Source organism: Cydia fagiglandana, chromosome 16, assembly GCF_963556715.1.
Source record: "Cydia fagiglandana chromosome 16, ilCydFagi1.1, whole genome shotgun sequence".
Lineage (NCBI taxonomy): Eukaryota > Metazoa > Arthropoda > Insecta > Lepidoptera > Tortricidae > Cydia > Cydia fagiglandana.
The window spans coordinates 9,509,373-9,536,788 of NC_085947.1; the positions used below are offsets into that span (position 1 = coordinate 9,509,373).

Sequence of the window (27,416 nt, forward strand, 5' to 3'; positions counted from 1 at the left end):
ACAAGCCCGTCTTTGGAGAGCGCACCAAACCAATTCTTCATCCTATAATAAACATCACCAACATTTCGAATTCAACGAAAATGACATCGTCTGGAAACGAAATTACGCAATTAGTAATTCTCCTAAACACTATTCTGCTAAACTTGCACCCAAGTTTATTAAATGTTCTATCCTAAAAAAAATATCACCCTTAGTATATGTCCTACAAGACATGTCCGGCAAAATGCTCGGACGATGGCATATTAGAGACCTTAAACCTCTCCCCAAAATTCTAAAATAAATAATATACTGTTTTTCCTTAATTAGATTCTTATTTGGCTCAAACTTAGATACTTTTCTCCTAAGCTCCTAACTTGTAAAATATTGTATATAATGTTATACATTTATAATTATATCTCATCCCCATTATACATTTCGGACTCATTACATTTCGTACATACCTACTTAGTACGAATTTATACATTCATTTATACTATTTAATTTATATAACGTTATATTACGTTCATATAACGTTATTCAAAGCTAACTCTACCAGAGTTAGAACAATACTTATTTATATATTTCTTCCCTTGACATAACGTTCATATTTACGTACTTAGGTACATACGTACCGTACAGTACATTTATTAATTCCATTAAGGAATTATCTTATGATATTTTGTAGTAATCCTACATTCCATACGGCATTATTTTGTTGAATAAATTTCAACAATCGTACTCTTTGTAGGTACACATTATTGTAGATATTATATTTAGATTTCATTAATATTCAGCGGGTGGTTACTGATTAATAAGCCTTAATACTAATGGAGAGCGATTTAATGAGTACGTCCTCTACTTAAAGGAGTACTCTATTGAAACTTATTTTGGTTAAACAATTAACCAAAATTTTATAAGATGATGTATGAATGACCTTTGGTATGCATGTTTAAATCGCCTCTCTTGTATGATAAACATTGTATATAACATCCCCACCTTCTAAATTTATCACTCATACCCATATTCATTACATTATATTTACATTACGGAAAAATCCTTTGGCCATAAGCCCCAGGATTTTCCCTTCCAGGGCGACCCCGGTAGTGTAACGGTGCGTGTAACGAAGCGTTACACTATCGACCTTCATACTATTTCTGGCACCATACAAATTCTAAATTCCTTTTTGAAATTCAAATCCTATTCCAAATTCCATTCAATGATTTTCATTTTCAGTTCGATCACATACTTTGATCGATAAACATCATTTTATCTAACGGACTGTACTTCCCAAGTTTCTAAACACGACCGTTTAAGTGTGATTTTTATTAGTAAACGTAATAATTCATAAGTGCGTGCAGTTCAGTATAGTGCTCGTTTTGTGGCCCTGCACACCTTCCAGATATATATCTACATCATCACCAAGGCACATATTGTAAGTTATTTGATTTCTAACCTTCTGAATTACGAAAGTGTTTTTATACATACCTATCTGTTAACACGTAACCTGTATTGTTACAGGTGCCTTTTTATTTAAATAATAAATACCCCTCATCGCTCTGGATCCTGCCTTTTCATTCCCATCATCCCTGTGAGGCTCCTCTACCTGCCCCCTCACAGATTGTACCACAACGGCCTGAAGTCGTTAATTATAGCTGCCGTCAAATGTATTTTTAACTACTTCGATTCGAGGTACTAAACCGTAAAAAATATTTTTAAAACATACGCTTATGTAAGAAAAACGATATCTTTAATATTTTACCTACTTCAGGGTGTTATAATAGTTATTTACGATGCAAGTGCGAAACATAGGAAATTTGCAACGAGTGGTGAATTTTAAAACACGACCGAAGGAAGTAATTACGAGTAACTATTCGCACGTGTATCGTACCGTGTTTTACAGTAGGTACATGACCCTTTAAATTTTCATGTCGTCGTTGTACGATATAAGTGCGAAAAGTAGAAAATTCACAACGAGTGACAATATATTGAGACACGACCGAAGGGAGTGTTTTAAATCGACACGAGTAGCGAATTATATTGTCTATTTGCACGTGTATTGTACAACATTTTACAGCACATATGATGTATTTATTATTTATTTGTGAAACACAGGTTACAATACAGATGACAGTGAGTGGATATATTGCTCTATGACTGTTTAAATATTCCACATAGGCACGTATTATGCTAATTATTGCTCGAGGGTGGAAAAATAGCACCATATGTACCTACTGAAAATATAATTATGAAATCAAAACTAAATACAGAAGAGTACCTATGGCCCGCTTTACAGGATCACCTGCTATAAATTTTGCTTTTATATCATGTTGTAATATTACATGAACATAATTTTTTGAAACCTAAAACGATTGATGTTTTGAAGCATTTGGTTGTTACTTCATTATCGTATTTCATCATAACAGTCTAATATAATTTAGGGACATGAAATTAATTTCATTACAAAGGTGGATGTCTAGGGATGGGATGCCGATTATCAGCCAAAAGATGGCGTCACTGTGCACGAATTGTGGATTTTCACTATTTCTCCCAAAATACAAAGTTTCATAAGATGTGTTGATATGTGCGAAAACTATAAAAAATACTACACCCAAATCGAGACATGTTCAACTCAACATTGTCTCATTTCGTTATTACCGGAATCCAACTGCAAAATATTGCAATTTCTTGCATTCACGCACACTTACGTACTTAAAGTCACCTTAAAGTCAGTGTCAAATGTCAGCAGATTCGTAATGTTACAGTAAAGTAACCTAGAGGGCGCAGCGGATGAAATGTTTATTGTTGAAAAAAGATTGGAAATTAAATAATAAATTCTTGTTTGAGCAACGATTAAGAATTACAAGGCATTCAGAAGCAACTAATGTTTTCGACCATCAACTGTCATGTGCTCGTGGCACCCGTAGCCTCTATTTTGAAAAAAATCAGATTGTAGCTAAGATACATGGTTCAAACCCCGACAATGCCAGTTTTTTTTTATTTTATAATTTTAGCATTCTCTTTTGAATTATTTTAAGCGTATGTTATTCTTCGAAACCAAACTTACGTGAGTAAAATATTTTCAGTATTTTAATTATTTTTTAATAATATTATGGGAAGATTTATAAAAGTATTTTTATTTTCCGGTTTTCAAAGGATATAAATAATGATTAAAATAATTAAAAAAAAGTCATGCATGAGGCTAATTAGGATCGCAGAATAGGTACATAAGAAGTCAACTATCGACGAAGTATAGCTGGTCAAGCAGATCTTGTCAGTAGAAAAAGGCGGCAAATTTGAAAAATGTAGGCGCGAAGGGATATCGTTCATAGAACATTTGGATTTTGCGCATTTTTAGGGTTCCGTACCCAAAGGGTAAAACGGGACCCTATTACTAAAACTTCGCTGTCCGTCCGTCCGTCCGTCCGTCCGTCTGTCACCAGGCTGTATCTCACGAACCGTGATAGCTAGACAGTTGAAATTTTCACAGATGATGTATTTCTGTTGCCGCTATAACAACAAATACTAAAAACAGAATAAAATAAAGATTTAAATGGGGCTCCCATACAACAAACGTGATTTTTGACCAAAGTTAAGCAACGTCGGGAGTGGTCAGTACTTGGATGGGTGACCGTTTTTTTTTTCATTATGGTACGGAACCCTTCGTGCGCGAGTCCGACTCGCACTTGCCCGGTTTTTTTACTGACAAGATTTGCTTGACCAGGTATAAAATAAAAGTTTCCAAAATTTTATTGAAATGATATACCTACACGAAATAATCAAATACAACACATTTACTTAAAATAACTTTTAAAATAAGGCATATAAAAAGATGAAACAAAATAAATAAATAAATACAAAAAGAAATGAGTCTTTGTTCGTGGTTTGAACCATGTCATGCTGTTCAACTTGTTAGACTTATACTCAGTAGCTAAAAGCCACTAGACCATTTGACCATAGTAGACCCGGGCGAAAAATGCCTTCTTATTTAAGTAACCCATTACTGTCAAAAATATCAAGTTTGAATTGATTTGAAATATAATTTTTCATTGTCGACTTATTGACATCCAAACGTTGCGAGCATGTTGTACTTTAAACCATTTGGCAACGTCGCACGGGGAATTCTTCTGAAAATGTATGTCCTTTTATATTTTGATATTTATGGATATATGAGGATTCTTCTACTTATGTTGCAAATTGATTAAATTATCGAGAGAAAAATGCAAATGCAAAGAAAACAAGAAATATCCGTTTCATTTCTCATGCTATTGATTCGGTTAAATTGTGTTCTAATGTATGGGGAAGACAAACTAATTATAGCCAGCCTTTTATGAATGTAGTATGATACCATAGGGTATGGTGCTTTACGCACACTAGCGTCCCTTCCCCTCCCCCTGACGCAATCCCCCCTTTTTGCATGAAATATGTCCCGGTTCACAGTTTTTTACATTTTTTGAGGAAAGAATATATTTTAGGAAAAAAGGGTCAATGAAAGAAAAATAATCCTTAATAAATTCTTAATAGTTAAAAAAGGTCATATTGATTTTTTTACATGTTGCACATTCATGTATTAGCTTGTTAAAATTCGAAATAACATAGTTTTTACTTAGGATTCGAAACTCATTTATTATACACGGTGTAACACGAGGAAACCGAATAATTTTGACAGCGTATTCCTGATCATATTTAGAGACAAAAATGTCCTATAAACGTTTTTGAAATGCGGCTAGTTTCAGAGTTAATACCAATTTAAAAAAATAAAACAAGTTTTTATTGTTACATAGTTCAAAACGCCTTTTTGATGGCGATGTTGTTACTATGGGATTTAGTCTAAATATCCTTATTGATATGTCAAAAAGTGACAATTAAGTAACACGTTGCAAAAACTATGTTTTACGAAAAAAAAGTAAAAATCCATGTTAAGTGACAAGTTTACCAATAACATTTACTTTTTATGTACATACATATATATTCAAAAAATTAAAAAATGGCGGCCAAGTGCGAGTCGGACTCGCGTTCCAAGGATTCCGTATATTACACAATTTTTAACAATGTATTTTTTATTTTATTTATTTAGATATTTAATTCAGGGAACAAGGCCCATATTACAAATACCTTACAGACTAACATACATATGTATTTTATAAACTTAAAACTAAACATTATTTATGCGAAACGTGAGTGAAATCTTTAAAAAATCCGTAGGAGTCGGATCAAAAACTGTAATTAAGTCCGACTCACGCTTGACTGTACATTTCTAATAGGTTTTCCTGTCATCTATAGGTATAGACCTTATATGTATTTTTTAAAAATTTTAAACCTAGTAGTTTCGGAGATAAAGGGGGAGGGGGGAATAGTCATTTTTTGCCTATTTTCTTGAATAACTTCTAAACTGTTTATTCGAAAATTATAAAAAATATATATTTGAGATCCTTACAATAAGCTCTTTCATTTGATATGTAACATGATATAGTTTGAAAATTTTTATTTTTGAATTTTTTCATTTACCCCCCAAAAGTGGCCCCCATGTTTAAAATTCATTTGTTTACAAACTTACATATGTGTATCAGATTTCAACTTGATTGGTCCAGTAGTTCCGGAGAAAATCGGCTGTGACAGACGGACAGACAGACAGACGCACGAGTGATCCTATAAGGGTTCCGTTTTTTCCTTTTGAGGTACGGAACCCTAAAAACAATAAAAAAAATTGTTTTCGGCGAAATTGACCTAAACTCATACAAACATTTTTTCCTTCTTTTAATTTGACCTCAGAAATAAAATCTTTCGCATTTCTTGAGGACACCTTGTGTAATAAGTGTTATAAAATGAATATAACCTTTTTTACTAAGAATTTAATAAGGAACTATTTCTTTCATTGACACTTTTATCCTAAAATGTATACATGAGGTCAAAAAAAAGGAAAAGATGTAATATGTGTTTAGGTCAATTTCGCCAAGAAAAAAAATTTTGCTTGGTTTTTTTTTTTTAATTTTATGAATGAATTTGTATATAAAAATTAAATGCTATTGGTAAACTTGTCACTTAAAATGGTTTTTATTCGTAAAACTTAGTTTTTGCAAAGTGTTACTTGTCACTTTTTGACATATCAATAAGGATATTTAGACTAAATCCCATAGTAGCAACATCGCCATAAAAAAGGCGTTTTGAACTATGTAACAATAGAAACTTGTTTTTTTTTTATTGGTATTAACTCTGAAACTAGGCGAATTTCAAAAAAGTTTATAGGACATTTTTGTCTCTAAATGTGATCAGGAATACGCTGTTAAAATTATTCGGTTTCCTCATGTTACACCGTGTATAATAAATGAGTTTCGAACCCTAAGTAAAAACTATGTTATTTCGAATTTTGACAAGCTAATACATGAATTAGGTGCATCATATAAAAAAAATGAATATGACCTTTTTATTAAGAATTTATTAAGGATTATTTCTTTCATTGACACTTTTTTCCTAAAATGTATACTTTCCTCAAAAAATGTAAAAAACTGTGAACCGGGACATATTTCATGCAAAAAGGGTGGGTTGCGTCAGGGGGAGGGGAAGGGACGCTAGTGTGCGTAAAGCACCATACCCTAAGGTATCATACTACATTCATAAAAGGCTGGCTATAAGTAGTTTTTCAAAAAGCACAATTTGACCGAATATATGAAAGAGGGTCATTGTTGTTGTAAAAAGGTGTGCAGGAAATGATACGTTTCTGCACTAGAGCAGTTTAGGTTCCAATTCCAAGTACGATTTTATTATTCTTTTTACAATAAGCAATTGAAATTTGGGTATAAATGGATTTGTTATACAATTTCCATTCTGATATTTGACTCCCCATTCCATAAATTACTTTTGGCCAAATTGTTAATTGAAAATACCTACTCTCAAAAATACCTACTATAAAAATGTATTTAAAAAAACACATGCATTTTACTTTCCTCGTATGCGAAATGAAAAGTAGAGTGTTTTAACTCGGGTGAAAGGCAGCATTTTTGAAAAAAAACTAGGCAAGTGCGAGTCGGACTCGCGCACGAAGGGTTCCGTACCATAATGCAAAAAAAAAAAACAAAAAAAAGCAAAAAAAAACGGTCACCCATCCAAGTACTGACCACTCCCGACGTTGCTTAACTTTGGTCAAAAATCACGTTTGTTGTATGGGAGCCCCATTTAAATCTTTATTTTATTCTGTTTTTAGTATTTGTTGTTATAGCGGCAACAGAAATACATCATCTGTGAAAATTTCAACTGTCTAGCTATCACGGTTCGTGAGATACAGCCTGGTGACAGACAGACGGACAGACGGACGGACAGCGAAGTCTTAGTAATAGGGTCCCTTTTTACCCTTTGGGTACGGAACCCTAAAAATGTCATGTTATTGTTATGCACAAGCAGAAGATATTATAGAATCTTGTTTATTTACAAGAAGATGACATTTTTCTCCACATGCCTATATATTTTTGAGAAAAATATAGCTAGGTATTTTAGTTTAAAAATCAATGTTACAATAAATATAGGCTTTTCCAGAGAACATTTACCGAAACGAAAGCAGAATTCACAAGGGTTTTCGGTGGACGACCGTAACGCGAATGATTGTTTGGACTGACCTTTCTATAAATATATAAATGTATTTTATTGTGTAATAATCATAATAATTATTAAGTTATATTAAATCTGGGAATGAAATTATATCAGAAAGGAGATTCTTAAATGAGTAGGTATACAGTATACTCGTAACATGCTTTGTGCATTAAATATACCTCCCTCTATTGAGTGAAAATAAAACAAAATACACAGGTAATCTGTGTTGCGGTTTTAAAGTGCCATCTGTTACACCTTTGACAAATTAAAAATGATTACTTGTCAAATGAAGTCGCCATGTTAGAATTACACCGATACTATAAGCATCACTCACACAAACAAGCAATGAGGCAAAATTTTACCAAAATTCAAAGGCTTTTTTCTTAATAATTTTAATCAAAATCTAGTATTTTTTTACGTTAAGCGAAGACAGAAATATATATACTACCCAAACATTACATATACAAGTGAAGAAACCCTATATAATAGGAGCTAGGGTGCCAAGAAAGTTGTATGAAAATCGAGCAAGGAGAACCACCTTAAGTAAACATTGGTATCAACATTCAATTTCATGGCAAAGTACAGTTTGCAGAAAACAAATACAAAATACATCTAGTATTTTGAATCTTTATTTTTTATAAACAAAATGAAAGACGCTAAAATGTTTTGAGGTTTGAATAGATAAAATTTTTTTTTCCTTGGATTTTGATGTCTATACAGGGTGATTCATGAGACGTGAGCAGGACTAATCCTGCACACTCAGTAACTGATAATTGATCGATCACCGTCGTATTTAGGTGAAACAATCACACTTTTTCCTATTTTTTAACTTTTTGGCGAGGGCAAATTTAATTCTCTACAATCATGGTCACCCTACAAGACCTAATTAATAAACATAAAACCTCTTTAACCGTAATGCCAGCATTATGATTACGAAGAAAATAAACTGTCAAACTTGAGTGAGATACGAGTTTTCAAAAGTAACCAGTCCGTGATGACATTCAATTTGACACAGAATATCGGTAGTTTAGTATTCTAGCTGTAGGGTGACCATGCATGTCGTAAATAAATTAATAACTTTTTTTTTCAACACGACTAGAAAATTAACGTTAACCTCACTAATACTGATACGAAACAGTTGCTTATAATTTACGAAATGCGCTGTGTTAGTCCTGCTCACGTCTCCTGAATCACCCTGTATATATCCATTTTCAATGACTAAGACCCTGTCCACATTAGAGTCTGTGCGGAAAGAGAAGAGTCGTGGGATTTGAGGGCGCGCCAGTGCTATTTTATGGTTTTTGCTATGCTGACAACACTGGTCACGTGATTATAGTACGACACTAAAGGTCATGATACTTGTATCCCTTTTGTTCCGGTTTTTTACCACGGCTTACTAAACGGAGCCTGGTGGTGGTGTCGGCTCGTCAAATCAATCCTCTGATTTAGCGCAGGCACTAGTTTTCTTTTTAAAACACACTCTTGTTTTTATGTCTCACATACTAAAAAGTGACAGTGCGATTGACAAAACTGCTAAAACTAGTTAAGAATTTGTAACTTTAGTACCAAACAACTGTAATTTTAGTACCAAACAAGATAGAGTCTCATTTATGTACTACCTAATATGTGCAGTCCAACAGTTATTTTAATACAAAACCGGGTAGATCGGGTAGAAATTGGGCATTAGACCTGTAATTTTACTATCTGGGATATATTTAACCAATTGTAAACTTGACTTGTAATGTATCTGTACATTATTAATAATAAATATGAATATGAATAAAAATAGTGCATAAGTAGGTAGGCCTTATTGGGATATGTCCGGTTCTCTCATCTCACGATATTTTACTTCGCCGAAAAGTCTGCTAAATATGAAATACTTATAATTTCGTAACTAACAGAACCTAGTAAACGAACTTACAAATAAAGAAATATTTTTATGAAAAAGTTTTATTCTTTGTAATCGAAGTCTGAATTAAAATATTCAATGTCACTTATGTTTGAGCTAGTTTCAGAACAACCAGGGACTGATGTGAGGAACTGGATGTGCTTGAATCCGGCACGTAGATTACGAATTCTTGCATATCACCTACTTAGCGGTCTTTTATTCGAGATACCGTAGGTACTTTTACACAATCCTGAAAAAAAATTACATATAAATGTGCATAAAATGGCAAGTATCAAGACTATTTGTCAGTTATTTTAAAGATCATGAATGACCTGCATATTTATGAAAATTAATATATTTTGAATTAATATACTTACCGATTATGTACCGGAGACAAGTTACTTAGGGGGCTTATTAAATAGGTAATTATTTAATATTAAATACAACATCAATACCCGTGAATAGCGGAAACACGTTCCGCGACTTTTTGTAAGTCGATAGTCGGCTTTTAGCCGTTTTCTTCCCGCTGACAAAACCGAACAATGTTAAATATAATTTTTCGTGGTTTTATGTACGGTTTCATCGTGTTTTGAAAATATTTTATGCATAAAACTTGCGGTTTTTGTTAATATAATATACAATGACAGAAGTTTGTTTACTTTTTACAAGACATATGTCAACGGTTTGATTGCCATATAAAATTTAAAATGTTAGTTCCCGTTTCTGCCACGACTCTTCTCTTTCCGCACAGACTCTAACTGAGGTTATGGGAAGCTAAGGCAAGGTATTTCAACCTCTTTGCTTTTAGACAGATGTTTTATAGTGTTGTAACCAGGGGTTTTCTTTGTGTAATATTTATGTTGACATTTTTGTTAATTATGTTATGATTAATTATGTAAGGCTCTGTTTTAGATTTTCCAACAATTTTATAGTCTTCATTAGACTAAAGTGTGCTAAGGTGGGTATCGACGTATCGACGCATAGCAAGTCAATTTCTAAATTATGTTTGCTAAAATTTCCTTCACTATTATATTTGCTTCAAGCGTGTTTAATGCGGCGATGACAAATTTTATTAAATTATCACCACTTTCTTATTCGGCACTTATTATATTTCGAATGCAAAATGAGTACTAAGGTTCCATGACATATTTAGAACATAAACCCCTTATAGTTAAAGTTAGCTGCATAATTAAGCTTAACATAAAAAGAAAATAACCATTATTTTTAATATTCGAATGTATTTGTTTTTTTACTAACCTCACCGCAGGCTTGCGGGTGTCGTGAAATCGGACGTTGATGATACCGAAGTTTATTTTTTCCTACATTTGTGATTAATTTAATTTGGAACGCCAAAAACGACGATGTCTATTTCAATAGAGTTTCTAAAAATAAAATAAAAACTGCCTCAAAGTAAAACTAATTTACGCTCAACTTTTTATCTGAAGTCAATTTTCTGCAGTGTCATCAATGTCATCATTCGCTTGCCCTTATCTCATTCACTTAAAATAACTTGCTCCCAGAGGGGCTACCGCGAAAACGGAAAATCGCAAATTGCGGGGATGTTTCTCTTTTACTCCAATGAAGGCGTTATAAGACTGACAGAGAAAAATGCCCGCAATTTGCGAACTTCAATTTTCGCGGTTATAGCCCTGAATCTCGCGAACTAAATTGACTTGAGATTGACAGATAAAATGATACCATGAATAGCAAAGAAAAAATAGTCACGAGTACCTATGTCGATAAAATAACATCGAAAAGTAAGAAATTGCATTACTACCCATGTGATAATTCATAATGGATCATAATGTAAAACATGGAAGATATTTCGATTAGTTGAAATCACCCCGCAGTCGAAATTGCACATGGGTGCACCTTACCTGGGTGTACCTTATACGACTTTCATAGTAAGAAGTGGGCCCCTTTTCATCCCCTTAAGGTCTGAGATCAAAACTATCCTTTGTTGTTTCCCGAGACTCGGCTTGTCTCCATGCCAGACACCGCTCTTTAAGGCTTGTTTACATTTTTGCGAAGTAGCAAGTGCAGGTGAGAAGTGATTAGTTAACATAACCTGTGACGTTCTACGGGTAAAGGTACCTAAGTAAGGCGCTTACGCTATTATTAACGCCGCTCCAATATTATTGCGGCGCTATTCAACGTAAGAGCCAGCCGCCATAAGGTACCTTTTGCCATCAAGTGTTAGTGTTATTCAATCGTTTAGGTAGAATATGCATTATTTATTTGTGCGTTGTCCAGGTGCAAGTGCGAACTCATGGACAAAAATAAGGGCGAAAACTGATTAGAATTACGAAATTTTTAAGCAATAAACAAGCAGATACGGTTGTGTTTATAATGTTTATATAGACGAAACTCCGAGTGAGGGTACCTGGGTGTGCGGGGGCAACTACGTTTAATCACTTTACTTCGCACTCGCACTTGTCATTAACAGCGTGACCGTTTAGAAGTTGATTTTACTAATCACTTGACACCTGCACTTCTCAGCAAGTGCAGGACAGCCTGCATTTGCTATTTAGCACAGTGTAAATACGTCTTTAAAATAGCTGTCCTAATTGTTAAATGTCAATGGCGTTGAAATTTTACACTGTGAAATGTCACGTTTATTCAGTAAACGTCTAGATTCATACCTAAATAATGAGTCCTACATCTTTCGGGAGATTTGTTACTGCCTCGAAAATACTAAGTACTACCTATTTACTTGAAAATAATTGTAAATATTTGCTTGTCTTAGATTCTAAGACAAGCAAAGTGAAATATTATAATCTTCTAAGACTTAGAAGATTATAATATTTCACTGACTACATGAGAACTTCTGTTACGTATGTAAATATTGCTCAATGACGCAAAGTAAAATGTGATTAACATTAGTTAGGTTAGGAATCATACCTATGTACATATTTAGTAATATTTACATTACATTGTATTTGTATGTCTTAAAAAATGCAAAAAGAAAACAGTCGTTCTCTGAACTAGCGGATGGCGCTGGAGCTAATATACGGCGTTGCATGAACAAGAGATTTCCTTTGGCAGGATTGGTCCTTAGGACCCAGGGATGGATTCAATAAGTGGAGCCACCGAGATTTTTGATGTAAATTTTTAGGGGGGGGGGGGGGCTCTCAAATTGATCTTGATATCTGTATCATTTAAGCTACTAGGTCAAGTTTGGTATCGTTTCCGTATAAATCGGGGGTGCCAAATTCACCATTCCGAAGTAAAAACACATAAAATACTTTTTTTTCAATTCCTCTTCACGCTTAAACTGCTAAACCAATTTAGTTAAAATTTGGTACAGAGATAGTTTGAGTCCCAGGAAATAACATATCATGCTTTTAATCTCAATAATTATCCCTTAAGGGTGTGAAAAGGGAGGAGGAAATTTGTATGGGGATTCAATAACCGCTGAACCGATTTAGATAAAAAATTTGATATTGTAGAGATATTTTCAGTGCCGGGGAAGAACATAGAATAGTATTTATTTAAAAAAAAAACCTTAAAATTTTAAAGGTAAGGTGTAGGATTGTATGGGAAATCAATAAACGCTGAACCGATTTCATTGAAATCTATGTCTACATCTTTGATTTAGTTGAAAATGATACTAAACTTGACTTAGAACCTAAACTTAAAAAAATATGAACCTCAAACGTCGCAGACGCTTAAACCCCCCCCCCCCCCACACCCACCTACATCAAAAATCTGGATGGCTCCACTTCTTAAATCCATCCTTGGGTCCTAAGGACCAATCCTGCTAAAGGAAATCTCTTGTTCATGAAACGCCGTGGTTGACCTTTTTTTGCTCTGAGCAAACACAACTAAACACATATTTGAATATTATTATCCCATCAAAAACATTACATGTAAAAAGATGCAAGTCTCGCAATGCAATTCTTCTACTACAAAAAAGTTTTGAGATGTAATGTGAACCCAAGTCGGTTATTTTAGTCAGTGCCAGGGGGTGTTAAACCGTATCAATAAGATCCCTTTAATTTTTAATACGTATAATTACTTGGTCATGTTGATTATGTCGCCAATATGTCGCCATTATGTCACCGTTATGTCGCCATTATGTTGCCAATATGTCGCCGTTATGTCACCATTATGTCGCCGCTATGTCGCCGTTATGTCGCCGGTATGTCGCCATAGGCCAAAAGGTATAAAAGGCCAGTGCGGAGCGTTGGGGGGAGCATTCATTTTTCAACCATCGGGCTAGCAGTGATTATCCGTTTTGGGGAATGGGACTAAGGGATCACCATCCCTAGCTTTTGAATATTAAAATAGATAAGTAATTATGATGACTGATGGATACTTGACGCTTCTTTTCATCATCATCTAGGTGGTTTAGGTTACGCAGTGTTGGTCATAGCCCTTCCGGGTAAATTGGTAGGGTAGGTGTTCCGATTGATGCTTGCAAATCGGACTAAGACCTTCCAGACCTGCATCGGGCATACGGAGTAGCACGTGTGAATAAATACACATCGTTTAGAAAATGATAGTTAACTGTAATTAACTTTGAAATGCTAGAGTGTAAAAGAGCTTACCTCTGGAGTGCTGCTTCTACGTTATCCCGGAAACTTAGTAGGTGTGACAGGATTTTACCAAAACCATTTTTATACAGGGTGTTTGGTACATCGTTTGCCAAATTAAAACGGCCGATAGGTTGAGTCATTTGCTATCTTCTCAGGCCTAGAAATTTTTAATTTGGTGCAAAAAAAAATCTTCTATGACAGTTTTTCGTAAATTTCTAATTTTTACTAAAAAATAAACTAAAACCATGACCAATTTTGTTTTTCTAGGCATGAGAAGATAGCAAATGAACCTATCTGCCGTTTTAATTTGGCAAACGATGTACCAAACACCCTGTATATTTGTATTATCATACATGCTGCAGTACTTTATAGTAAATTTACTTTACACTAATAAATTCTGAATAATTTTCTATTTCTGTAATTCAGTATAATTTTCTTTAAATTATTCCTTACTATCATAAATAATTAATATTCCATAATATCTGTTATTAAAATCTAGGTAATAATAAATAAAACCAGAGTCCAAAATTTAGTTGATACTCATTAAAGAATTTGAGGTTGCCGTTCACTTCAGTGGGGTCCTAACTTCTAGCTAGACGATCACATGGCCATAAATATTTTAGGGGTAAATCTAAAGGGGGTGTTTATGTTATGGTAAGTAAAGTAAGTAAGGGGCGAGGGTGACACATACCTCCCTTATTGCACACTGTAAGTTTGCGAAATTGCTACGGTGAGGATTTCATCCAACAATTTTCATATAGTTAATTATCCAATTAGTTCAGAATTTGTACTTTGGTTTACGACTTCAACTTAGTATTACCTACTTGTATTACAAAAACAATTACATAATCTTCGTTTCCGAGTATTAATTAATTCCCTTCTCTGTAATAACATTTCCTTCTAGGTAACGCGCTTGAATATTATAATATAGCTAGTTAGAATGTAAGTACCTATACATATACATATATATCGGAGCCGCAAACCTGCTGTTGTTTCCCACGTTTTATCCAATGAACCTTATGTACTTACCTAATACATAATTCATATCTCAATGGGTGCCATTCATTATATTTATAATAGGGATGTTGTCTAAAGATACGAATTTATATTTATAAATAGTTATCTAATTTGACTGCGTTAGTACAGTAATCGTTAATTGTTCAATGAATGTAAAAATTAATCAATACTTAATATCTTATCAATACTTGCCAGGCATAGGAGTATTCATAGTCGATATTAACATTAAAATTAGAGTATAAAAAGAGATAATTATGGACTTATTAAAATTATAATTACCACATTTTCTATAAGCCGAACATTTCAAATAATAGGTGACATTTCAATCACAAAATTTCCGGGAGGCACAGATATATTAAATATAAATATTTTTTCACCTCAGCAGCTCGAACAAGGGTACTTTGCTTCTTAAAAACAGTGAGCAAAATGCGATTTTGCTCACTGAGTCATATTGTCTCACTCAGTGAGCAAAATCGCATTTTGCTCACTGAGTGAGACAAAATGAGTGAGCAAAATCGCATTTTGCTCACTGAGTGAGACAAAATGTCATTCAAGTGACCTTTATAGTCAAATGTCATTTCAACATGCGGGGTCTAATACAAGTTCGATATACTTGGGTTCTATTATCTCTGTCCCTCTAGGTATGGTCTCACTGCTTAGGGTGAAAAATTTTGTGTACTACACGAGATCAAAGTTATTTACATCTCGTGCGCTTTTGAATCCCTTACTACGCTCAAGATTCTAAATTACTCGCTACGCTCGTGAATCTATTACAGAATCTTTCGCTTGCACGGGACTCAAAATAAGCACTCGAAGAAATATCAAACTTTGATCTCTTGTTTTACAAATAACTATTAATAGCTATGTTAAAATTACTGAATGAGATTGAGGATGAGTATAACTTAAATATTAATGTTAATATCGGCTCCACAGCTCACTTGTCTTACCGTGCTATGAAAACTTCAAAACCTGAGTGTAACTTATGGTACAAGTTTATTGGTTTTGACCAGGCTATCATAGCCATATATAACTACGTTCCATTTTTAGGATATTAATTATCGTACTGCGACAGTTGTCTTGTGTTATATAAGCTGGGCTAATAATAAGTTTTTCTTTTTGCAGATCAACAAACAAAGATGATACGATTATTGCCCAAATACGAACTGCAGAATAGATGACTCAATCGTGAGAAATAGTATCATAGAGCGACCACCATTCAAATGTAGCGTTAAGTGATGAACAATACGTGACAATGTTAGCCGACGACACCCGGTACGGCAATGACACTTCATACAGGAGCGGGTTTTCTAACTACATTTATGAACCAAGTTTGCTGTCGCTTCTTAATGGTAAAAACCGGTCAAGTTTCAAGGATGTGCTCGTCGCCCTGGAAGACTGGAGGAGTAGGAACAACATCTCTGTCAGGGTTAGCAGCGAGTGCTCGGAGCTGGATTACTGCTCGGGGGAGTTTCGAGATATTATACTCGCTTACAACAGTATACATGGATACGTTAGCCTGTTGGTAAGTAAAATTATCACTATTTTTTAAACAGTCATTTTATTTAGGTAGCTGTAGTACCAGTCTGGACCCTTATTACTTAGGGAATAGAGTTCACTGAAAAATATCATGCTACTTGTCATTCAGCTAGTTAATTAATTATCTATAATAAATAATCCTAATTTTTATTTAGGTACTTACTCCGAGTAAATCCGTCAATACCTACATACTGAAAATTAAACATTATAATTTAAAACTTTAATTAAAATATAATGTTTGCCATGCACGCAAAAAACACGGAAAACTATTTGTACATAAATATGATCTCAAATAGGCGTAGTGATGTGACGACCCCATCACCCGCTGGTTTTACCAGTGCCATCAGTTAACGCAGGGCAGCTTGTCGGCGGCTTGTGGCGAGTTGTTGAGGAGTAGCGACTTCATGTCTCGAGTTGCTACAATTAAAATTGCAATGATTATCAAGAAGTAAAATTATGTTGCGCAGGTATGCCTGTTTGGTAGCCTGGCGAACGCCCTGAACGTGGCGGTGCTGACGCGGCGCGACCTGGCCGCGGCGCCCATCAACCGGCTGCTCAAGTGGCTGGCCGTGGCCGACGTGTTCGTCATGCTCGAGTACGTGCCCTTCGCCGTCTACAGGTACCTGGTGAGTGCCCTCTGTTTGGTAGCCTGGCGAACGCCCTGAACGTGGCGGTGCTGACGCGGCGCGATCTGGCCGATTCTGTAACGTCCATAGCACAAAGATAATTTCTAAAAAAAGCCTGGCCAAGTGGGACTTCGTTTAAAATGCTCTAAAATGCTTGTGTAAACTTAAGCTCTTTCAAATTAGACACATTAGATTTTCTGTTTGCATTTCAAATAAAACAAAGAAAAATTAATCCCTTTGTAGATTTTTCTAAATGTGTTTAAATTTAATTAAAGATAATGCTCAGATTTTGCCTTTCTCCTAATTGCTGCGAATTGTATTCGTTTCTTACTAGGTATAGACTATTTTGTTGACTTTGCTGACTGATTAACTTTTTCATTTCATTTCACATATTTATTTATTGCAAAGTCATGCACATATGAGTCGCTTAACTTCAAACTCGGGTAAATCCATTGTCAGATTATGCTATTTTGGTATTAAGAAAAGGTAATAGGGTAGATATTTGCTGAGAGGGTCGAATGGATTTACCCAAATTTGAAGTTCAGCGACACATATACATATATACTGAGGGAAGTAGTGTCACCCAATGTATGAGACGTGCAAATTTTGGTATCGGATGAATTCACTTAGCACATATGTAATATACGTAAAGCTAAGCTATTTGAGCCCGGTAGACATCCGCCACCCCCTGGCAGGTAGGCAGGGGGGCAGTCAAAGTAATTTGTAATGGATTCAAGCTTTCAACTCCTTTTTAACTTGTTAGAGGATGAATTTTTAAAAGCGCTGAAATTACTTTTATTGTATTCTAATAATATGCACATATAAATAACGTAGTCATAAGCCAAACTAACAATTGTATGGATAAAATTTATCTGAAATAAAGAATTAATAATAATAATATAAAAAGTTTCAAGCCCCACACTCGAAAAAAATTATGATCTTCATACAAATTTTCAACCCCTATTTCGCCAATCGCCACCTTAGGGGATGAATTTTCAAAAACGCTGAAATGAGTTTTCTTGTATATTATCTCTTAACGACTTTTTATTACTATTAATCATCATGCGTATTATACAAAGTTTCCTAAATTAAGTAATACATTAAAATATGTTACAATTGTTATAATATTTCATCTCACGTAAATAACAAATTTTACACATTATTTGAAATTAAATTAATAAATAGTCAGTACCTACATGGTTAATAATTATGAATAAAATAAATACTTATTTAAAAAGTCACTAACAGAATAATAACTTTTATCTAGTAATAAAACTTTTTAATTTATTTTTGAAGATCGCATTTTGAGGTTCTTGCTTAATCGCTTTTTTCCTCAGATCCTGCCGGCACAAGAGGAGAGGCCGCACTCGTGGGCAGTGTACATGCTGTTCCACATGCATTTCACACAGATCTTGCACACTGCGTCCATACTCCTCACGCTGTCCCTGGCTGTCTGGCGATATATAGCTATCAAGTAAGTGAAACAATTGGGACTATTTATCATTTGCCAATTAAACCAGTATGACTATAATCCTGAGTATGCAGACCTACAATATCTACTACATTAATGAACAGTCGCCATCAGATATATCGGAGCGGCCAAGGTGTTCACAATATCTGAGCACGCGCTCTAACTCCCTGACAATAGAGGCGTGTTCAGATATTTGTGAGCACCTTGGCCGCTCCGATATATCTGATGGCGACTGTACCTTCCTACTTCTCGCGTACATATTTTGATTAAATTTTACAAACAGGTATCTTATGGACTTGTCAATTTTAATATAGACATACAAGTCATTAAAAACGGGTCACTCATCTCGTATTTTAAGTCGATGATTGCCAAAGGATACTTAGGTAAGGATTGTAAGGATGCCTTGACAGTTCAGGCGCGTATATATTATTATCATTCCTTCCTCCTCCGGGAAAAGCTACACAGTAAGTAATATTAATATTAAATGGCAACTAAACTTTTATTAGTGATAGCTTAAGTTACCTATTAAGTGTCTAGTTCATAATTTTGCACTTAGTAAATTAACTTTATTAAAAGCTCCCAGATAATTTCACAGGATTATTATATTTAATCGTCCAAGTAGATTCTTTATTACTAAGGACTGGGTTGGTTTTCATTGTTACAATGAAGTAATGGAGCATCATTAAGTAGATAAATCGTTGCAAAAATTGCAGACGAAATTAATCCTATTAAATATAACAATGTTGAATTATGCTCCGTTAAGAAAATCACATATGAAAAAAGCAACAAAAATAATAGGAAAAAGATTGCTAAAGTTCATAAGAAAGTTTGCAGTATATAATAGAATCCAATATAATATTATGGAGTGTAGAAGGAATATAATATGCTAGAATATGCTGAGTTAATAGAGAATATTACGCGAAACTCCACGTAGGGGGCGCCACTACCACAATCCATCACAATCTGGGGGTCTCCCGCGAATCAAGAAAATCGAAATTTCGTTATCTAACCTCTCTATCACTCGTGCATATTCGACAGATAAAGAGGCAGATAACTAAATTTCGATTTTCGCGTTTCCCGGTAGGCCCTTGTTAACAAACTCCCAAAAAACTGTTTAAGGCACGGTATGTATAAGTTACTCTATTGTTTTCTATAGGCGCTAGTGCTGCAATCTGGCGGCAGAACATTGCAGAAATACACAGTATTAACTAAAATTACACGTAGGTACATAAAATATACAACTCATTACGTTATTTTAATACCACAAGAGATCCGCGCCTCATTTCCAAACGGGAAAAATTCCAAAGTCGAACAGCTTGGAACATAAAAAGAAAATTGAACTAGGTGGATAGGATGAAAAGAAGCGTATTGCGTGAGTGCGTGACTACGTAACAGAACGCGGATAATTGAAAAGCTTTTAAGAGAGCGGGGAGTTCCGGGAAAGAAAAATATATAATAAAGGATGACTCACGCTAGACCGGGCCGTGCCCGGACCGGGGCGGGCCGGAGCGAGCCGACGCAGGAGCTGTCAGGAGCGCCACCGTGACCGGGCCGTTCCGGGGCCGAGGCGTCAGGGCCACCCGTTTATTACATTAACACTAGTGTTGTCCGAGCAATGCCCGAGCCTCTAGTGTTTACATGTAGGAACTCGAGTCCTTTGAGTCTGAATTTGATGTAGGCACAGCTCGTTTTAAGACTCTGCGCTTAAAAAACTTCTCCCGACTTCTGTCCTTTGTAGTCCTTTTTAAGAGCAACTCAAAAGGACAAGAGCCTCCAAATAAAGACTCCGTGAAAAAATTTATAGGTTTTTCCTATATAACAGTAACGAAATTAAGCGTTATTTTATGATTTATGTACGTATCTAATCTACAAATTATACATAAAGACAATGCATTTCGATTTTTTTTTTGTAAAAAAACGAGAGTTCTCTGAAAAGTACTCAAGTCTCTACAAGAGACTTTGGTCTCTATCTAGTTGAAAAGAACTCGAGTTTAAACTTAATTATAAGGGTCAGAAAATTGAGTAGTCTTCAAGCAGAGGATTCAAAGGATTCGAGTCCTACCCAGCCCTATCCGAGCCGACCGGGACGTCCGAGCTGACTGTTCATGACAAATGTCATAATAAATGTCAATCAGATTGAAAACAATGGTTCGATCGGAAATCGGAAGCAAGCGGATATGGAAGGAAATAATATAATCAAAATATTGGCCCTAGCTGCCTTAATGACTGATTCAGAGGCTACTGCATACTCTAGGGCGTACATCCACGTCGACACGTTCGGAAAAATAAGAATAGGTACATACAACATGATGTAAAGAGCTTTATTTACATATGACTCAAGATTCTTTCGAAGCCGTCCACACGGCAGAATTAAACAACGTTTGGTAAAACAAAAACAAGATTTCAGAAACCAATATCCAGCATTCACCGTCTGGCTCTCTGCTTAAGGTAAGATATGGAAATACAGTGCATGTACCTATTAATAAATATGTATAATCATGTGCCAAAGTATATTAAGCTATTAAGAGGAAAGGGAATGACCGGTTCTCCATACAAACATAGTTCCCGTTTTCCTCACTGGATATTGATATTATGGAATATTTAGGTAGTCGTCAGCAAACTGTAGTGGTACCCAATGCATTTAGTTACATTCTACAAATGTAGATTTTTCAGCTTATCTGGTTTTGACATTATTTTCTCCCATCAATGCCACGTTCTTCAGTGTTCATGTGTTCAGTTCAGATATGTTCAATTTCAGGAACCCATGCATGAAAAACGAGTTTAAAAGAGGAGAAATTTCCAATGGCTGCGACAAAGTAACAAAAATTTAAAAAGTATCGGTATAAGATAATTTCAGACAAGCTGTTTTCGGCCACAGCGAATACAGTACCACCACTAAGAATGTCGGTGGTGCGCTCTCAATAAAATAAGTAAGTAAATAAAAACTATTAAGCTCGTTACACTAAGATAGAATTGTGTCGGTTACAAAAAATAAACTATCTACTTACTTACTTTCCTCTGGTGAAAAAGAAGCCAAGATGGCAAAAACAGAACCCTTACAGTTTCGTCATGTCCGTCCGTCTGTCTGCCTGTCTGTCTGTCTCTGTCTGTCTGTCTGTCCATATGTCACAGCTATTTTACTCAAAAAGTATAAGATATCGATTTGGAAATTAGGTATATTTTGTAAGTCGTGCAGAAGAAGATAACAATATAATTGATTTTAAATATGGGTTGCTAGTTTATATTTATTCATTAGCTTGCATTGCACTTTAGGCTTAGCCTATAAGTACTAAGATTCTAATGCTTAGATCTAATATTTAAAAAAGTCCTTCTTTGGTCCGACTCTTAAATAATATGTTTGGACTCTTTTCTTATACCTTTTTACATTTTACGACTTTTAAATATTTGACGCTGTCATGTTTTTCGAATAGTATAATAAACATGTCAAAAGAAAAAATAGTGATATTAAATTTGTAGTAAGATACTAAATGTATTTGAATATTGTGAAGTTCTCACGATTTATGAGAACAAGAAAGCTGAAGCATTTTTAATTAATTATATTTAATACGTCTTAGTACAATGCATATGTTGTTTGAAGTATATTCAAATCTTTGACACGAATGTTATTTTTCATGAGGATGTTGCTACCATGGCAACGTGGTTAGTCTTCTGAAAGAAGGTATGTTTGCATAGAGCATACTTCACACCCTCGGAAGCTTTAAGAATTTTAGGTTAAATTCTTAAGTCCCATTCTGGAACTCAAATCCTGTAGTCTGGGCCCGAATAGCGGCTTGGTAAATATGTCAGCGAGTTGGACTTCCCCAGGAACTTGTTGGACATTGAACTCTTCATTGCTTACACATTCTCTAACAAAGAAGTGTTTTAGTTTGATATGTTTGGTGCGCTTGTGATATTCGTATTTGGGGTTGTGCGCTAAGTAGACTGCTGACTTGTTGTCTAAGTTTAAGACTGGCTTTTCCGTTTTTGTTAGATCATTAAACAATCTATTCAGCCATAGTATTTCTTGAGCCGCTTCGCTCGCCGCTATGACTTCAGCCTCCGTTGAAGAAATAGAAACTGTGGTTTGCTTTTGGCTTCTCCAGCTTATAGCGGCGCCAGAGAATAGGCATACCATACCGGAAGTCGATCGTCCAGTAGACTGGTCTCCTCCATGATCTGCGTCGCTGTAGCAGACCAAGTGCGGCCTTGACTTTTTCGTAAATATTAAGCCCTTTTCTTGGGTCCCTTTCAGATATCTGAAGATGCGCTTAACTAGCATCACATCTTCCTTTTTAGGTGCTTCTAGATGTCTTGAGGCGACTCCAACAGCGTACGAGATATCAGGCCTTGTACCTACGGACAGATATGCCAAGGCGCCTACGGCTTGCCTATAAGGGAAGTTCGACTTCATGTTTTCATCCGCTCCCGCATCATTATCTTTGATCAAGGGTGACGGTGCTGACTTGCAATGTGACATTCCATATTTTTCTAGGATTTTCTTGATATATGACTTTTGGCATAGAGATATGGAGTCTTTTTGCACGTTAATTTCCATTCCGAGGAAGTAAGACGCAGGTTTTGTCGTGATTTTGAATCTAGCTTTTAGTTCCTTCAAAAACTCATCACCTGCTGTCGTTGAGTTGTGCGCTACAAGTCCATCGTCCACGTAAAGAGCTATAGCGACCTTGGATTGGCCTTTGGTTTGCGTGAATAGGCATGGATCCGCTCCACTCTGCTTGAATCCAGTTTTCAGTAAAAACTCTGCTATGCAGGTATTCCAGCAGCGTGGCGCTTGCTTCAATCCGTAAAGGCTGCGTTTTAATTTACAGACTCTTTTAGTTCCATCACGATAACCTTCGGGCTGTTTCATATATAGTTCTTCCTTGACTTCGCCGTTTAGGAAGGCGGTCGTCACGTCGAACTGTGTCAGTTTCAGGTTTTCACGAGTAGCGACAGCAAGCAGTGAACGCACAGTGCTCAGACGAACCACTGGGCTGAACGTTCTGTCGTAGTCCACTCCAGGTATCTGGGAATAGCCTTTGATGACCATTCTGGCCTTGTACCTCTCGACGGAACCATCGGGGTTCATTTTTAACTTAAATACCCATTTGCATGGCAGGGCTTTGCGTCCTTTGGGTAGCTCGACCAGATCCCAAGTTTGGTTTTCTTTCAATGAGAGAATTTCACTTTTCATTGCTTCTTGCCATTTTTCGCTGTCTGGCGATTCCATAGCCTCTTTGAAAGTTTCAGGTTCCTTCGGTTTATGAAGATTTTCAACTTCTTCAGCTGCAGCCAAAATAAAATCGTCGTACCTTTTTGGAGCTGCGATGGTAGACCTGTCTCTCAAAGTTCGAGGTGGAGTTGAAGTTGAAGCATGTGGATCGAATGTTTCATTTAGATCTTCTACATCCTCAATATCAGAAGGTTCGTCATCATCGATGAAGTTGTGAGAACCGGAAAGAGATTCGTACTCGCTTTCATAGTTTTGTGGTTCCAATTGTTGAACTTCTTCAGTGCTGTTGACCGAGTTTGGTTGCAACGTATCATCGAGATCTTCGTCTTCCGAGTCGTTTACAGGTATGACGTCTCCATCTTCATTGTCGTCAAGCTGTATTGTTACTTGCTTACGTGGTAATCTTGACGGTTTTGAAGGTTCTGGAGATTCGAAGGAACAATCATTGTTGAAGATATTGGTGATGTCGTTTTTGTTTGTGTCGTCGTAAAACATGGATTTCATCACACGGATGTCCTTCGATATTACCACTTTGTTTTTGGATGGTAGAAGAATCTTGAATGCTTTTGATGTTTCAGAGTAGCCAACGAACATGCCAGGAATTGCTTTTGGTGCAAATTTGTGACCATTGGTGCCTTTAATGAGAACAAAAGTTTTAGAGCCAAATATATACAGGTGGTGAATAATTGGTTTTCTACCAACCCATAGTTCAAATGGTGTTTTGTTTTCTATAGCACTGTTTAAGTTCCTGTTAGACAAATAGTTCGCTGTCATGATTGCTTCACCCCAGCATTTTAGTGGCGCGTTTGCGTCAATCATTAGGGCTCTAGCTTTTTCAATCAGGGTACGATTTTTTCTTTCTGCTAATCCATTTTGGTGCGGTGTGTGCGGGGCACTAAGTCTTCTCTGTATCCCGCAGCTTTTCAGATAAGCGTCGAAGTCCCTGTTGATATATTCTGTGCCATTATCGGATTGTAATACCTTGAGTTTGTTCCCCGTGTGCGTTTCAGTTAACTCTTTAAACTCTTTAAATTTTTCTAAGACTTCGCTCTTGCATTTCAGCAGGTAAACTCGACTGTATCGGGAGTAATCGTCGATGAATGTGACGAAGTACTTGTTACCGCTTATTGTGGGAGTTCGTATAGGTCCACAAACGTCAGAGTGAACAATTTGTAAGCGTTCAGTCGTTCTTTGAGTTGTTTTCTCGCGAGGAGCCGGTACTCGATGCATTTTTGCTTGAATGCACGCTTCACATTCCGGTAATGTTTCTTTAGGATTAAATTGCAAGCCAATTATGTTTTGATTTTGAAGTGCTAATTTCATGTCTTTGGTGTTCATGTGTCCCAATTTCTTATGCCAATCTTCGATGCTAGATGATTCAATTTTTGTGGTAATTGTAGGTGTTTCATCATCATCAGTGGCCAGGTTGTAGCACTCATGCTTGCTTGGTTTAATATAATAGAGACCGTTTTCTTTGTAGGCAGTGAGAATAATCTTATCTTTTGGATTGTTTACTATTGCCTTGTTTTTCGTGAATAGAACTGTACATCCAGCGTCCGTTATCTTACTGACAGACATTAGGTTGGTGCATAGGCTAGGTACGTATAGTGTGTCTTTCAGGTGTGTGAGTGCATCACCGCTGCCATTTTTTGTAATGAAAGAGACTGTACCTTTTCCTTCAATATCTGCAGTAAACTCTTCAGTTGCGAAGTTTAGTTGACTGGATGTTTTATCAATTTTCTTGAACAGATCTCTTTGGTACGTCATGTGAGAGGTACAGCCGCTGTCCACAATCCATTTGCTGTCTTCGAGCTTCTTATTTTTTGTTAGAAGACATTGCTGCGAAGCGATGTGGTTCCGATGAGATGTAGGTTTTTGTTTTTGTTGTTGAGGTTTCTCATTGTTTTTATTCCAGCAGCTTGTACAAATTTTGTGCGTTCTGCGTTTAAAAATGTTGCCTTTTCTTTTGCAAATTTTACAGGACGCGTATAATGCTTCTTCTTCATATGAGGATCCAGGTACGTCATCATTGGTCACGTTATTGTTATGCCTGGCTTCAAACTCTTCCAGAATTTTCGTTTTAAGCTCATCAGGCTTAGGTAGAGTGTCCCGCGTTTCAATTGCAACCCTGAAATTCTCATATTCGGGAGAGAGACTATATAACATCATGATAGTTAACAAGTCTTCATTTATAGTAACATCCATATCAGCCAGCTTGTCAACTGTGTCCATAAATTTGTTCAAGTGTGCTCGTACATCTTGATTGTCTAATTTAGTTAGGATCAGCTGTTTAAGAAGGGTCGCTTTCCGCGCAGGTCCCTTACTGGCATATGTGTTCTTTAATTTGTCCCATACTTCTTTCGCAGTGCCGCAGTTTTTAATTTGTTTCAGCTCGGACGGAGCAATAATCAGGACGAGTTCACATTTCGCTAATCGATCCTTTTCTTTTGTGTCGGCAGTTGCGTCAGCAGCTAAGGCTGTTTCAACATATTTAAATAATTTATGTCGTACTAGGACGGCTTCGGCTTGAATTACCCAAGTGTCGTAATTATCCTTTGTGAGTGGATCGATTTTTATGTTCGACATTTCGACTTGGTACTCGTACTTACAGTTTCACCTCTGCTACCATGTGAAGTTCTCAAGATTTATGAGAAGTACTCACGTTTAGAAGAACAAGAAAGCTGAAGCATTTTTAATTATTGTTTATTTAATACGTCTTAGTACAACTAATATGTTATTTTGAAGTATATTCAAATCTTTGACACGAATGTTATTTTTCATGAGGATGTTGCTACCATGGCAACGTGGTTAGTCTTCTGAAAGAAGGTATGTTTGCATAGAGCATACTTCACAAATATGCAAGAACACGTTGAATGCAGGTAATGTATCGTGTTACCCCGCGCGTCAAGGTATTGGCAAAAATAGGTATGATTATGGTGTAGTGCCGTTTGAATATGCATAGGAACCCGCTTTCGCCTTTGTAATACCTATATATTAGTATGCATTGATGCTGTTCTCTTCCCCAGGATGTTTGTCTGTCTGTATTTTAGGATTTCATTAGCTATCCAAAACATCATCATCATTAACTTATTTATTTCTCTTGTCGGTGGAGTATCTTCCAGCTTTCCCTATCTTGCGCCAAAACATACGAACCCAAATTATTTCTGTGTTTTAAGGGTGAAACCCTGATCGTGTGAAGAGATTTTATTTTCTTAGACAAATACAGCATTTGCATTAACTACACATAGATGAGGTGTTCCATGATTATGTGGCTTTCGAAATGCTTTTGTCTTGTAGGTATGACAACTTAGTACTACTAGACTAGACAACTAGGCTAGATGATAAGTTTTTGTAAAGGATCAAATGTCTATATCATATGGGGCCCATGCAGGCATGCACCCATGATATTGAAGTAGGAGGATTGTTTTTAAAATATTTGTAAGTATATTGTATGTACGTAGGTTTGTCTGTAAGTATATTTTTTGGTTTTAGAAGTAATACCTAGTAACCTTAACAGTGATGTCTTTCACGTTTTTTTTTCAAGACG

At 35.9% G+C, this 27,416-nt stretch overlaps 1 protein-coding gene and 1 long non-coding RNA gene across 2 annotated transcripts in view; both read left to right on the forward strand.

Moving 5' to 3' along the window:
* Positions 1 to 27,416, forward strand: part of LOC134671955 (uncharacterized) — a 346,096-nt gene that overhangs the window by 204,573 nt on the left and 114,107 nt on the right. The gene's annotated exons all lie outside the window — the stretch shown is intronic.
* LOC134671942 (G-protein coupled receptor dmsr-1-like) overlaps positions 1 to 27,416 on the forward strand; it is a 92,504-nt gene that overhangs the window by 44,344 nt on the left and 20,744 nt on the right. Inside the window, exons 2-4 of the mRNA XM_063529817.1 lie at positions 16,126 to 16,525; positions 17,007 to 17,165; positions 18,503 to 18,639. Coding sequence (XP_063385887.1) covers positions 16,256 to 16,525; positions 17,007 to 17,165; positions 18,503 to 18,639 — 566 coding nt within the window. The 5' untranslated portion in view covers positions 16,126 to 16,255. The remainder of the gene's footprint in view (positions 1 to 16,125; positions 16,526 to 17,006; positions 17,166 to 18,502; positions 18,640 to 27,416) is intronic.